The sequence below is a fragment of the Canis aureus genome, chromosome 20 (assembly GCF_053574225.1).
Source record: "Canis aureus isolate CA01 chromosome 20, VMU_Caureus_v.1.0, whole genome shotgun sequence".
Classification (NCBI taxonomy): Eukaryota; Metazoa; Chordata; class Mammalia; order Carnivora; family Canidae; genus Canis; species Canis aureus.
In genome coordinates this window covers 59,444,718-59,458,978 of record NC_135630.1, presented here as the reverse complement: position 1 = coordinate 59,458,978, position 14,261 = coordinate 59,444,718, and the positions used below count along the sequence as shown (strand labels likewise).

Genomic DNA, 14,261 nt, shown 5'->3' with positions numbered 1-14,261 from the left:
CATTTCTGTGTAGCCTTGAAGTTGTACTCTTGCTATAATTTGATGTGATGTTTGAGCAGAAAAAATACAGAGCTGATTATGAGCAGCGGAAAGATAAATACCACCTGGTAGTCGATGAGCCTAGACATCTGCTGGCTAAGATCGCAGGCGACCAGATCAGTCAGGTACTGTGATGGGGCTGGCTGGACAGCCCAGGCAGGACTGTGCTCCAGATTTCTCATGAGATGTCGTTCCGTCTGCCGCAAGGATGTCATAGGTTCTGCCTATGATATTGGGATGTTCCGTTTCAAAGTATCTGTCTAGCCACCCAAAGAGCCCACGAGCTGTTTGAGTGTGCCAGTGCATGCTCTGTGTCCTCACATGTGCGGCGGTGAAGATAAAAAGCATTTGACTATGCTGAAAAGTCATGGTAGCCGGTCCTCCCACCCTTTATTTTTCTCGAGGGTCTAATTGGAAACTGCACATTGGGTTGCAAACACGAAACCAAGACACAAGTTAATGGGAGGAAGGAAGACAGAACTGCTTGGTGTCTTCTCCACTCCAGTGATGTCTTCTTCCCTGGAAGGCAGTGTCGTGGGACCAGCTCTACGGGTCCCCGTTCACCGGGTTATGGTTGCTCAGCCACGAGCATCGCGGTCATTCTGCGTTGTGCTCTAACATATTTAGTGTCTTCACCCGTGTGTATATTTGAGTACACAGAGTGTGTGTGCCTACATCTCTTCACTCAGAAGTGATGGGGATATAGAGCCATGTCCTCTTCTGTCTTCCTAAGTCTCTTCTGTGCTTCACTGCTCTTTGCATGAACAGAGAAAATATAAATCTAGTGCCAAGATGCTTCTGAAACAAGGATGTAATGAAATTCTGCGTCCAGATTTGTTGACTGCCCTCTACAACACACACATGTGGAGCCAGGTAATGTCTGAGACGATGTGAAAGAGAGATTGAGAAGCCTCGAGGGCGCTCACTCTTAGGCTTTCCTTGATTTCCTTCCCTGCTCCCTGCCTGAACTGGTTTCACAAGATAAAGCTGCATAAATATTCATTCCTTATAAATGAACTCTAGCTGGGGCCCTGTGTGGTGATGCAGCAGCTGTCATCTGTACATCATCTAGCAAGTCCTAGTAAGACTGTTTCAAACTTTATCTCCTAATTGGTGTACCGTTAATTTTAATTTTTTAAATATTTACTGCAAAGAAATGGAGACCTTACAGATTGAGGATCTTAGGTAAGTTTAACGGCATCTAAAATATCTGAATAATGTTTTCATTTAATATCAGCGATCACTACCAGTGTACCAATAGGGTGGGGTCTCAGGGCAGCTCTTCAAATATGGGACTTATTTATGGCCCCTTTTGAGTTTGGTGCTAATTTGCTAGGTTATTTCCAGCATATCTGTCCTCATACCACTTGCTGGTGATGTTGCTGGTGACATTGCCTTCCTACAAGGTCAGTTGAAGGGCACACCAGCACTTTTGCATCACATGCTGAAGGGAATATTTGATGCAACAACAACAAAAAAACAGTGATAATTGCCTAATTTACCAAATGTCAATAAAATGCCGTAGTTCCCATGTGAAAAAAGTTTTTGATTTTTTGTATTAAAACCTCATTTTATCACTTTTTTGATGCTAAATCAACACATGAAATGAGGGGCTGAGGTCTCCTTAAGAACATCTTGTTTGCCTGAACTAGTTCCTTTGTCCTGATTTGATTATCAAATAGTTGTGCATGAAATTTCGTTGCGCTCTCGTATCTGTAATGCTTGAAACAGCTTGTGTGCATGAGAAAGCTCATGTCTTAGAAATTGCAAAAATGAATGTCTTTTTAAAATGATAAATACTTTAAACCATATATACTCATTTTTCATCATGTATCTGTTTCATCTTCGACATGGATACAACCTTAAGCCATTATACATATTTGCAGCATATTATAAGTGAATCATTCCCTGTTGGAGTCCAGAGAACAAGAGTCGGGCTCTGGCTCTGGGATTCATTCTTTCTATATGTGTCCCTTAGTTTTCTTAACCTCTCTGGGCCTGAGCTTCTGATATAGACAAGTATGGAAAATATAATTTATGATCATTGTTTGCCCACTCCATTACACTATTGCTATTGAATACAGTTTTATATTAAGCATTTGTTAGGATTAAAAGAGAAAATATGACAACATGCCCCACATGTGTGGCTTATCTAATAGTCCTGCTGTTTGCTGTGGGTCTCTCTTGAGAAAATTAGATTCCTTAAAGCCCTCTATTCTACTTCAAGTTAACTTGTTCTTCTCTTCTACAATTTAGATCAAGTACAGGAAAAATTATGAAAAATCAAAGGACAAATTTACCTCAATTGTGGATACTCCAGAACACCTGCGTACTACAAAAGTCAACAAACAAATTAGTGATGTAAGTGCAAGAAACACTGAATGGATTCTCAAACTCAGGGAGCATTTGGAAATGTGGAGGGACAGGGATCCCTGGGTGGCGCAGCGGTTTGGCGCCTGCCTTTGGCCCAGGGCGTGATCCTGGAGACCCCGGATCGAATCCCACATCGGGCTCCTGGTGCATGGAGCCTGCTTCTCCCTCTGCCTGTGTCTCTGCCTCTCTCCCTCTGTGTGTCTACCATAAATGAATAAAATCTTTAAAAAAAAAAAAAAAAGGAAATGTGGAGGGACATTTTTGACTGTCACAATGTCTGGAAGATTCTACAGCCATTTAGTGGGAGGGAGGCAGGGTTATAAAATATCCTGCTGTCCTCACGACTCTTATAATAAAGAATTATTCCAACTAAAGTGGAAGACACCCCAATTTAGACTTTATGGAATTTTCTTTCCTTTATGCACACTCAGAAACATACAAAAATCTTTGCATTTATATTTTAAATTACATCATATTATAAGTTGAGATGCACAATATTGTCTCCTTCTGCTTTTACTTCTCCCTCAGATACTTTACAAATTGGAATACAACAAGGCCAAACCCAGAGGCTACACAACAATCCACGACACACCCATGTTGCTGCATGTCCGAAAGGTCAAAGATGAAGTCAGCGATGTAAGTACCAGAATGGGGGATCCGTGGGTGGCGCAGCGGTTTAGCACCTGCCTTTGGCCCAGGGCACGATCCTGGAGACCCCGGGATCGAGTCCCACGTCAGGCTCCCGGTGCATGGAGTCTGCTTCTCCCTCTGCCTGTGTCTCTGCTTCTCTCTCTGTGTGACTATCATAAAAAAAAAAAAAAAAAAAAGTACCAGAATGGCGTTGCAGCCCCTCTCATCTGGGGCTCTTTCTTACTTGATATAGTGAACCCTGAGGAATAGGTATCTATTCCTATGTAGCAATCACCTTAAAACTTAGTGGCTTAAAACAAAAATCACCCTTTTTAAAAAAAAATTTTTTTTTGCTCATGTTTCTGTGAACTGACTAGGCACAGCTGAATGGATCCTCTGTGCCATGGGCTGTTGGCAGGCAACTGAAGCCCACGTGGGCCAGGACATCCAGGATGGCTCAGTCCCATAGCTGGCCCTGATGACAGCTGTAGGCTAGGCCGCTGACTGTTGTATAGACGGGAACCCCTGTATGTGGCCTTTTCTGTGTGGTCTGTACATCTCACGGCACAGTAGAGGGTTCCAAGAGGCTGGAGTAGAAGCTGCCAGACCCGTGAAGGGCTACTCTTAGAATTAACAAAGAGCAGCTTCCCAGCCTTGAGGATGACCTGGCTGGGAGGGGGCCCAGGCTGCTCAGGCCGGGTGGCTGGGCCTGGAGAGGCCAGCTCGTCCACTCTGGACGGTGTCTCAACAGAGGAAAGGCCCGGGCGCCAGGGACACTTGCTCCCCACTGCCACCACGCTGTGCTAGGTACAGTGACAGTGAATCCCAGATTCAAGTGATGAAGAGCTCAGTGCCACCTTGGATGAACAAATGGCAAGGTCACGTTATAGAGAAGACGGGAGAGGGCGGATTGTGGTATTGTTGAGGCATTTGAAAAATGCAGTGTGCCATGAACACTGCTAATATTCTGTAAGCTTCATCTTGACCCAGAGGAACGAGATAGCCATTAAATTAGAATACTCTGAATTGGAGGAGAAATTATATTAATAAATTTTCAGATATATAGCTAGATTCTAACTGAAAACTATCTCCATTTTAGCTTTAAAAAATAGATTAAAAATTTTAAAGAACTCCATGGCTACGTGGGTACAAGGAAGAACAGCATAAGGGCAGCTGTAGAATAGCTCACCCCTACCCCAAAGCCTTGACTATGGTTGGTGCACAGGAATTTTTTGGTAGATATATGTTCATACTGTTGGCCCTGAGTTGCCATGAAAAATATTTTAAAACACCTAGTGTTTTGTTTATGAAAGCAGAATGTATAAAATATTTTTTAATATGTTTATGTTAAGCAATGGCACTTCAAATGTAAATATCACTTGTTCATAAATATCAGATCATTTCTCTGGAGCAGCCCATTCCCTCTCATGCTAGAAAAAGGTAGCATTTATGTGTCCATTTCTCCAGACTTCGATTATAACAATAACCAGAGATATTGATGAAAAATATGGATTACCAGCCTTTCCCCTAAAGATACTGATTATTAGGTCTATGGCAAAGTGCAGACAACTATGATTTTTATGATTCTCTGGGGCTTCCTTAGAACAGTTTTACTTTCACACTTAACCACGTTAAAACCTAAAATCTGGGGCCCCTGGGTGGCTCAGCAGTTTAGCGCCACCTCAGCCCAGGGCATGACCCCGGGGTCCTGTGATCGAGTCTCGCATTGGGCTGCCTGCATGGAGCCTGCTTCTCCCTCTGCCTGAGTCTCTGCCTCTCTCTCTGTGTCTCTCATGAATAAATAAATAAAACCTAAGTAAGTAAATAACCTAAAATCCTTGGGGCACCTGGGTGGCCCAGTAGGTTGAGCATGCGACTCTTGGTCTCCACCCCATTCGTGATCTCAGGATTGTGAGATCGAGCCCTCGTTGGGGTCCATGCTTAGCGGGAAGTCTGCTTGAAGATTCTCTCCCTCGGCCCCTCCTTCCACTCTCCCTCCTTCTTGGTCTCTCTCTCAAATAAATAAGTAAAACTTAAAACCTAAAATCCTCTGCAACAAGTAGTGAGAAGGCCCCAGCAATGCCTCAGGCCCTGTATTTAAGAGTAATAGAAGGGGGTGAAGCTAGAAATGCCAGGCCCAGGATGGGGTAGGCCCGCAGAAGCCAAGCCTTCCCTGTCTGTCTGTCCCATCCAAACCCACGCATGACCCAGCTTGCTAGGTCTGACTCTAGCAATAAGGGTAATCGATGTCCTCCATCAGTTCTTTCACTTGTCAAATACTTATTGGTACCCAGTCCTTGCCCTCAAGGGGTCCAGCCCAGTGGAAGAAGACTGGTTAAGTACGGAGTTACGACATGATTTGTAACAGCCATTACTGTGGGGGCGCAGATGGAGGACAAGACTAACCCCATGGCGGAGGCAGTGGGGGGAAGTTTCTCCTCCATCAGCAGTTTTCAAGGTGTTCTAAGCTCAGGATTTTCTGAGTTGGGGAAGAGACCACACACGTGGCCCTTTCAGTCAAGCCTGGGAGACGTAAATCCTATGGTGACACTGGGGGACATACCCAGTGTGTTCTGGGGGAGCTAGTTTTTAAGATCTGAGACTGGAAAGTGCGTGGCTGCATTTCTTTTCTTCACAGCAGATTTAGTCCTCCTTACAAAACGTGTACTGTAGTCATGGTTTTAGTTTCTTATTTTTTTAGTGTTTAGTAGGCTGCTATAAAAATTTACCTCGTCACTGTGCTTCCTCCCACAGCTGAAATACAAAGAAGTTTACGAAAGAAATAAGTCCAACTGCACCATTGTGCCAGATGCTGTTCACATCAAAGCAGCGAAGGATGCCTACAAGGTCAACACCAACGTAAGTTCCAGAAACCTTCCCAAGTCTAATGGGGGGATTCACCAGCTTCTGCAGGACACGTGACCTCCTTTTACGTCTCTTCCAGTGATTGAGCTCCAGTGAGTCTGGATCATGGGTTAGGCTCCAGGAACATAAATGACCCTGGAATCTAAAAGCAGCCTTTGGTTCTGAGGAGAACGGGGAAGAGCCAGGGTGGCTAACCCCATGCCCCAGGTGGCACACCCCTCAGCTCCTCAGCTAGGTGGCCGAGAAATAGATTTAATTCTGGAAAGGTCACATTTGGAAGGTGTCTCACCATCTCTTCATTCCCTCCACCCTCTGTGTCTTCCTCTTGCCCTGCTCTATAACCTGCTGCTTCTGGACAGCACGCACGTTTTAGTCACTTGAGGCTGTCCAAAGTTGGCCTGTGTCTTTCTCCTGCTCAGAGTTCTCTGTGCAGACGTGTGCGTGCATGTACACACGCGCATAGGACGACACCTTAAAGCCTCTACCACAGAAATATTTTTGTGCATTTCGATGAGTAGAAACTTTTAAAAAATATGTAAATGGTTAAAAACAGAACCATTATAACCCAACGAATGCCCACGAGTGCCCGAGACAACATCTCCTAATCAGGACAGCAAATGCCTTCCGGTATGTAGGGTGGGAGGAAGCTCACAGGAGTCCCGCGGATGGATTGAGGGGTTGGGCAGCAGGAGGAGCGGGTGAAAAGGCAAATGCAGCGCAGCGTCCGATGCAGAACCTGGGCAGTGGGTGTAGGGCGTCCTCTAGGATTCTTGTAGGGGGAAAACTCAGGGCATCAAAAGCAAATCTCGTGAAAATCTCATCAGAAGCATGCAGATTTTATGGTAGAGCAAATTATACCTGACAAAGCAGGGAGGAAAGTGGGGGAGGAAAGGAACGTGCTGATACTGCGAGGAAAGGAACGTGCTGATACTGCAGGCTCCTCCCAGGACACTCCAGCTAAATCCGTGTGCTCCTCTGCCTCCGACTTGGCCCCAGGCAGCCAACCGCCCAGCTCGGGTGAAGGTCCAGGAAGGGCCCAGCCCCTCTGAGGCCGGTTTGCCTTCCAGCTCCTCCGAGTACTAGCTGCCTCCCCACAGGCATTTCATTGAACCCTCTGGATGGTTTCGGGCAGTTGTTGAAAAGATTGAAGAGGTGGGGGGATCCCTGGGTGGTGCAGCGGTTTGGTGCCTGCCTTTGGCCCAGGGCACGATCCTGGAGACCCGGGATCGAATCCCACGTCAGGCTCCCGGTGCGTGGAGCCTGCTTCTCCCCCTGCCTATGTCTCTGCCTCTCTTTGTCTCTCTCTTTGTGTGACTATCATAAATAAATAATAAAAAAATTAAAAAAAAAAAAGATTGAAGAAGTGAGAGTGGTGAGGCTCAGGAAAGTGCCTGGTGTTCAGGAAACACTGGGAATTTATGATGTAAACGGGAGCAAGCCTGCGTGTAGCTACAAGTTAAGTCCTTGGCTCTGAAGATGGTAAAGCCGTGGGCGGAGGGGGGCGTACAGTCATTTCACCCCCAGGCCTATGACACGTGTAGCCCCTGTTGTGAGACCTCACAGTCCCCTGAGATGACCTAAGTGGCTGACCGGTCGCACCACTTGCACGGAAGTGTTGACCGGGGCTCCGTCCTGCGCCCGTGGGTCGTGGCCGCATGCAATGCAGGCCACGTCCTTCTGCCATGCGCGGTTCTGAACCCAGCCCCTGAAGGGAATGGTTTCTCTCCACCTCGTTCCACGCAGCTGGACTACAAGAAGCAGTACGAAGCCAACAAGGCCCACTGGAGGTGGATCCCCGACCGGCCAGACTTCATCCAGGCCGCCAAGTCCTCCCTGCAGCAGAGCGATGTGAGACGGGGCGCAGTCGGGCGGGGGGCTCACCTGGAGGGGAACACAGGGAGGCCTTCCCGGGGCTGCGCGAGCCCCTAACTCACCTGAGCTCGGGGGGGGGGGGGGCTCGACCTGCCTCCACCGGCCTCCCAGCTGGGCCGTGCACCTGCTGCACAGTCCTCGGGGAAAGGGGAAATGGGGGTGAGCAGGCCGTGGGGGAGTCCTGGCTGTGGGGCTGGGGAGTGATGGGGGGTGAACAGGCTTGGGGGGATGTCCTGGCTGCAGGGCTGGGGGGAGACTGGGGGTGAGCAGGCCGGGTATGGTGGGGTCCTGGCTGTGGGGCTGGGGGGGGATGGGGGTGAGCAAGCCGGGGGGGGGGGTTCCTGGCTGTGGGGATGGGGGGAAAGCAGGCTGGGGGGATGTGGGGGGATGGGGGTAAGCAGGTGTGGGGCTGGGGGGGGTCGGGGGTGAGGAGGCTGGGGGGTGGTTTCTGGGCTGGGGGGAGTGCCCAGAAGCCTCTGCCCTGTTTCAGCAGCAAGTCCCTGCAGTGCCCTGGAAAGGAGGGTCCCCTACAGGTTAAATTAACTGCTGGCTTCCCCGTCGGCCTCTATTCTGTCTTTCAGTTTGAGTACAAGCTGGACCGAGAATTCCTTAAGGGCTGCAAGCTGTCTGTGACCGACGACAAAGACATGGTGCTGGCCCTGAGGAATTCCGTGATAGAGAGTGACGTAAGTACCAGGGCTGTACCCCTGAGAGGGACACAGGTGCTGCTGCACCGTCGCAAGTGGGGCCCTGGCCCCGGGGCACCGGCCCCCACAGTGGCACAGCAGGGCCGCGGGTGGCCGCCCTCCAGGGACTCGGAGGTGCAGCAGGGCTGGGGCCGGAGGCCCACTGCCTTCCCCAAGGGACGCTGCTTCCGTGGAGCCGTATGCTTCCCGCGTCCCCGGGTGGCCACCGCCTCCGCAGAGCCCTCCGAACCCGGGCCAGGCCCACTTGCCTGCTAGGAAGGCCCCACGGCAAGAGCCGAAGTCTCTGCGGTGTGTTCCCTGAGGTTCCCATGTCGCAGCCTTGAGCGAGTCCCTCGTGGGCTGCGACCGTGGTTCCGTGTCCTGAGCTCTACCCAGGGCTCGGGGACTGAACACACACCCACGGGCCAGGGACCAAAGCAGGACTCTACCCCCTGCAGCTGAAATACAAAGAGAAGCACGTCAAGGAACGAGGGTCCTGCCACGCCGTGCCTGACACTCCTCAGATCCTCCTGGCGAAGACCGTCAGCCGCCTGGTGTCCGAGGTACCCACCCCCCCGCGGCCCCCTCCGCCCGGCCAGGCCCCAGGCACACGCCCTAACAGGCCCTCTGTGGGTTCCCGCAGAACAAGTACAAGGACTACGTCAAGAAGCACTTGGCCCAGGGCTCGTACACGACACTGCCGGAGACCAGGGACACCATCCACGTCAAGGAAGTGACCAAGCACGTCAGCGACGTAAGTGCCCAGCTGCGAGCCTGCGGTACCTCGGGATCCGGGCCAACCCGGCACAAGCTCTTGGCTGCAAGGGCTTTCGTTGTGGCGCTTGGCCCTCACCACTGTCGGTGCCGCTGTGTCCATGGAGGGCCCGGCATTACGAGGCCTCCCGCGGCGGCGGGACGGGTCGTCCACAGCGTAGGGTGGGTGTTAGCAGCCCAGCGTTGAGACGAGGACACGTTGCTGAGTAACAGCGGCCTCTCTACCATTAAGCTGCTGAACGGTCTTAGAGAAGTAAAATCCCCGCCCTCCGTCCTTAGCAATAATGCTTCGATAATCTTGCTGTTGTATTTTTATGAGCCCTCTTTGGTTCTATGTATTTTGTAAAGCTGGAAATGGTCAATGAAAGAGTCTGTTGGCTTGCAGTCAGTTCTCCAAAGGCTGCTGCGTTTCAAGCGTTGGGTTCCAGGGCAGAAATGACGAGGAGGAGCTAGATTATGGACCAGAGGCCTGGGTTCCAGACTGATGTCAAAATGGGAGCCGTGTTTTTTCCTGGAGATCTCACAGGTCTTCAAGTTAAAACAGTTCTTTTCCCGGATTCCTCTGCTCACACAAGTACTTCTGGCTCTGTTTAGACAAATTACAAAAAGAAGTTTGTCAAGGAGAAAGGAAAATCCAACTACTCCATCATGCTGGAGCCCCCAGATGTGAAACATGCTATGGAGGTGGCCAAGAAGCAGAGCAATGTAAGTTCCCTCTGTCTACACTCCCAGGGGTCCCAGTGAGCCAGCGGATCCCGAATTGGTGCATACCAGGCATCCAGTGGGTGGTAGTTTTAAAAATTGGCTTGGTTTTAATAAAAAAGTTCCTTTGTGTTCGATGAGGACTCTTTTAAAGACAGCATGTCTCCCACACGTGAGTAAACATTTCTTTCTCTCTAAATAAAGGTCGCTTACAAAAAAGATGCCAAAGAAAACCTGCATTACACCACGGTGGCTGACCGGCCAGACATCAAGAAGGCCACGCAGGCAGCCAAACAGGCCAGTGAGGTAAGCGTGGGGTTGACATGTCCCTGCTGCCCAGAAGTCACTGCCCCCAGGTGGTACAAGGCCCACCTCTTAGAACGAGTTGCCCATTTCGGTGGTCTTTGATGCAGGTGGAGTACAGAGCCAAGCACCGCAAGGAAGGCAGCCATGGGCTGAGCATGCTTGGTCGCCCAGACATCGAAATGGCCAAGAAGGCAGCCAAGCTGAGCAGCCAGGTAATAATACAGATGGGCAGTTGGCCGCTCTCATGTGACAAACCTTGCAGGACGGCGTGACCCCCAGCACGGAAGTGCAGAAGCAGCAACGGAAGAGATGCTCAGGATTTGATGGGCTCTCCTGAGCTTTGACAAGTGAGAGGGTTCGAGTGGGCCTTCTCTCCTGTCCCTCCCGGACATCCGCAGGCTCTGCTCATTCTCTGCTCCTCCATCTGTTGGGGTGTCTCTAGATGTCTGTGCTTCACTGTCTGCGTGGAGCAAACACATCAGCCTGCGAGGTCCTGCTGGAGCCTCAGGCAGTGAGATTACATTCCAGGGGCGGGATTCGTCCCTGAGTCACCTGTGGGAACTTAACAGGCGCGAGTTGTGACATTCCAACTTCTAGAACCCAGCCAGATGCAGCCCCCTTTATTCTTCATGCAGCATCCGTATATTGCATGACTGCGCTCAGAACTGGGGGGTGAACCAACCTCCTCAGGCTTGACGTCCGTGGATAAATAAACACAGTTTGGGGTGTGTCCAGGGTGCTGAGGGGAAATGCCTTGTCCTGTAGAATTTTCCCATAAGTCATCTTCAGCTGTTTTACCTGTTTACCTGTTCTCCCTTTCATTCAATGAAATCACATTGATCAAGCAAGTCCACTCTGTCTTCCTACCTCTCAGTGCCCCGTGATTATTTCATGACCCGCATTTCTCGTCCTAAGTGAAACCTGAGATGCGGAGAAGCTTTACTTCCTGTGGAAGCCTCGCCTCGGGGTTATAGCTTCTCCGTGTGTCCCCGGGCCCAGGGCTTCCTTACGTGTGGGCCTCCCCCGTCCTGACGTCCCCGCCTGATGATGCTTGGGGAGAATACTGCAGAGGCGCAGGGCCACACCTTACAACGCCTCTGTGATGAGGCCTTTGAAGAACACGAATGTACCCCTCAGTGATGTAAGACTGACCCCAGCAAGCTAGCACCTCTCTCTCTCATCATCTGCCTTCTTGACCTTACCCCCAGGGGACTGACCAAGGTCACACTCTTTTCTGTTGATTTTGTGTTGGAACGTGTCGAATGCTATAGAACTTTGTGGAAGGATCTACTTCTGTGCACACCCATCCCCTCCCTCTAGAACATGCCACTTGGAACAGGGTCCGAAGGCTCCAAATCAAATTCATGAGGTCACTGAAGGTAGCCTAAAGCCTTTAGCCTTTTCCACTTACTTTTATTTCGCGTTAAAAAGAGTTGGTTATCTTTCCCACTCCTGGATAATATAAAAATGAGCAAGGCAAATACGATAGCGCCCAGTCCTATTCCCGACTGCGTGTTGCCCCAACGTAACTACTGGTTATGTTAACTATTACTTTTAAGAGTATCCTAGTGTGGATAATAAGTTATATGATTGCTTTATATGTAACATATTCTTTTGTATTTCTAGTTCCTCCATTTCTCAGTTTTTGAGTTAATTGATGTTGAGAAATAATTTGGAGTTTTGCATTTGCTGTTAGGTTAAATACCGAGAAAATTTCAACAAAGAGAAGGGCAAAACACCAAAATACAACCCAAAAGACAGCCAGCTCTACAAAGTCATGAAAGATGCTAACAATCTCGCAAGTGAGGTATGGTCTGTTTGTTTTCTCTAATTGGGGTAAAATATATAACGTGAAATTTGCCATTTTAACTATTTCTAAATGTGCAGTTGAGTTGGCTGGCTCAGTCAGGAGAGCGTAAGACTCTTGATCTCGGGGGTCGTGACTTTGAGCCACACGTTGGACGCGGAGGTTGCTAACATAAACAAATAGACGTACCGCTGAGTGGCATCGGTCACGTTTACAGTGCTGTCCAGCTACTGCCATTATTTCCATCTCCCCAAACAGAAATTCTGCGCCTCTTAAGCCCTAGCTCTCCACTTCTCTCTCCCCACAGCCTTTGTAACCTCGATAACCTACTTTGTGAGTTCGCCTCCTAGAGAATCTGACATCAGTGGAATCATACAACACTTGTCCTTTTGTCTGTCTGGCTTGACTTAGCATAATGTTTTCAGGGTTCACCCCTGTGGAAGCATTTGTCAGAACTACATCTCCTCTTATGACTCAGCCACATCCCGTGGTGTGTGCCCGCTGATTCATCTGCTGGTGGACACCCGAGTTGTTTCTGCTTTTGAGCTCCTGTGAACGAGGCGTGTGGCCCTTCCTCCCCATCTCCAGCCTGCATGTCGGGAGGGGGGTCTTACCATGGCTTCCGTTAGTACTGCTTAACGGTCCCCATTCATGTGATTTCACTCTTACTGCTTCACACGCAGGTGAGATATAAGGCCGACCTGAAGAAACTTCACAAGCCTGTGACTGACATGAAGGAATCGCTGATAATGAACCATGTGCTGAGTACAAGCCAGCTTGCCAGTTCTGTAAGCTCAGTCGTTTGCTCCGGAACCAGCATGTTTCACCCGTGTGTGTGCTGCGCTTACTACATACTTCTGTCCCCTTCTCTGCTCCTGGGACACTAGATTTACTTTGTTTGAGTGCATTTTTCCAAATTACAACATTTGTCTATCAAGTCCCCACGGACTGTGACCCCTCTCAGAATAGAAAAATGCTTTTATTCTTAAAATATTTAAACTTTTTATTTTCCAGTTAACGAAAGCCCTTCTCTCCTTCTAAGGACATAGAATCATGGTTTGGAATAATATCTTTCACTTCTTGATTTTTAAAACCTCCTTTGAATATGCCGTGTATCGCAGTGTTTACCATCCTTTATTCACTGTCAGTACTGAACGTGGGTCTCCCTCCTTTGATGCGGTTTTGTAACCCCCCACACTTAGTGTTTGCTGGTTTTAGTTTGGTCTTGATGCTGCTGCTATGTAAATGTCTAACCTTACGAGGAAAAGCAGAAATGCTGAGCAGCTTTCCACCAATGTGCCTTTTCGCCCTCTTCCCCTCAGTACCAGTACAAGAAGAACTATGAGAAGAGTAAAGGGCACTACCACACGATACCTGACAATCTGGAGCAGCTTCATCTAAAGGAGGCCACAGAATTACAGAGCATAGTAAGTCACTCAGGACCTTTTCCTGATGCATACTCAGTGGCAGTGTCAACAATGTTGCTGAATTCCTCTCAGATTGGTAGTTACGGTTTTTAGTAACCATTGCTGGACTGAAATGTCCAAAGACATAAGGGAGCTTGGAGGGCCCCTGGGTGGCTCAGTGGTTGAGCGCCTGCCTTCAGCTCAGGGCGTGACCCCGGGGCCCCAGGATTGAATCCCATGTCAGGCTCCCTGCATGGAGCCTGCTTCTCCCTCTGCCTGTGTCTCTGCCTCTCTCTCTGTGTCTCTCATGAGCAAATAAATAAAATCTTTTTTTTTTTAAGGTATAAGGGAGCTTGGAATTTAGCAGCATTTTGAAATAAAATTTTATACTATAAAAACAGCATCAACACGTATTAGAGAAATAGTGCTTGTACACTGCAGTGTGTGTTATTCAGATCACTGACAGGGGCGGGAAGCATGAAGATTATTTTACAAGAAGGGGGACAGAGCCCTTCCAGTAACCCCAGTGCTCTCATGGGTCAGCACCCCCACTTGGGAAACCTTGCAATGGTGTGATAGCCTTAGGAGGATTTGAGCAGAGAAGTGACATGATTGGACCTACCACTGTAGTATCTGGGTACTTAAGGAATTGAAAATTGTAAAATAATTAAGACTCTCAAAAGAAAGGACTCCGAGAAGGAGTTTGCTATCATATAACTTATTTAGGTCTCCTGTTGGGCATTAACTGAGAGGGCTGACTAGGAGTGTCTTCATGTCAGCTGTGAAGCAGCCCGTGCCCCC

The 14,261-nt window shown here is 49.1% G+C and overlaps 1 protein-coding gene across 22 annotated transcripts in view; it reads left to right on the top strand.

Moving 5' to 3' along the window:
- NEB (nebulin) overlaps positions 1 to 14,261 on the top strand; it is a 200,154-nt gene that overhangs the window by 158,486 nt on the left and 27,407 nt on the right. For 20 of the 22 annotated variants that reach the window (XM_077861712.1, XM_077861711.1, XM_077861726.1 and 17 more), the window contains exons 127-140: positions 60 to 164; positions 2,296 to 2,400; positions 2,941 to 3,048; positions 5,797 to 5,901; positions 7,651 to 7,755; positions 8,361 to 8,465; positions 8,924 to 9,028; positions 9,109 to 9,219; positions 9,834 to 9,944; positions 10,146 to 10,247; positions 10,355 to 10,459; positions 11,944 to 12,054; positions 12,738 to 12,842; positions 13,377 to 13,481. In XM_077861712.1, coding sequence (XP_077717838.1) covers positions 60 to 164; positions 2,296 to 2,400; positions 2,941 to 3,048; positions 5,797 to 5,901; positions 7,651 to 7,755; positions 8,361 to 8,465; positions 8,924 to 9,028; positions 9,109 to 9,219; positions 9,834 to 9,944; positions 10,146 to 10,247; positions 10,355 to 10,459; positions 11,944 to 12,054; positions 12,738 to 12,842; positions 13,377 to 13,481 — 1,488 coding nt within the window. Of the gene's footprint in view, positions 1 to 59; positions 165 to 807; positions 913 to 2,295; positions 2,401 to 2,940; positions 3,049 to 5,796; positions 5,902 to 7,650; positions 7,756 to 8,360; positions 8,466 to 8,923; positions 9,029 to 9,108; positions 9,220 to 9,833; positions 9,945 to 10,145; positions 10,248 to 10,354; positions 10,460 to 11,943; positions 12,055 to 12,737; positions 12,843 to 13,376; positions 13,482 to 14,261 lie in introns of all 22 variants that reach the window. The other 2 variants (XM_077861727.1, XM_077861706.1) reach the window with 2 other exon arrangements.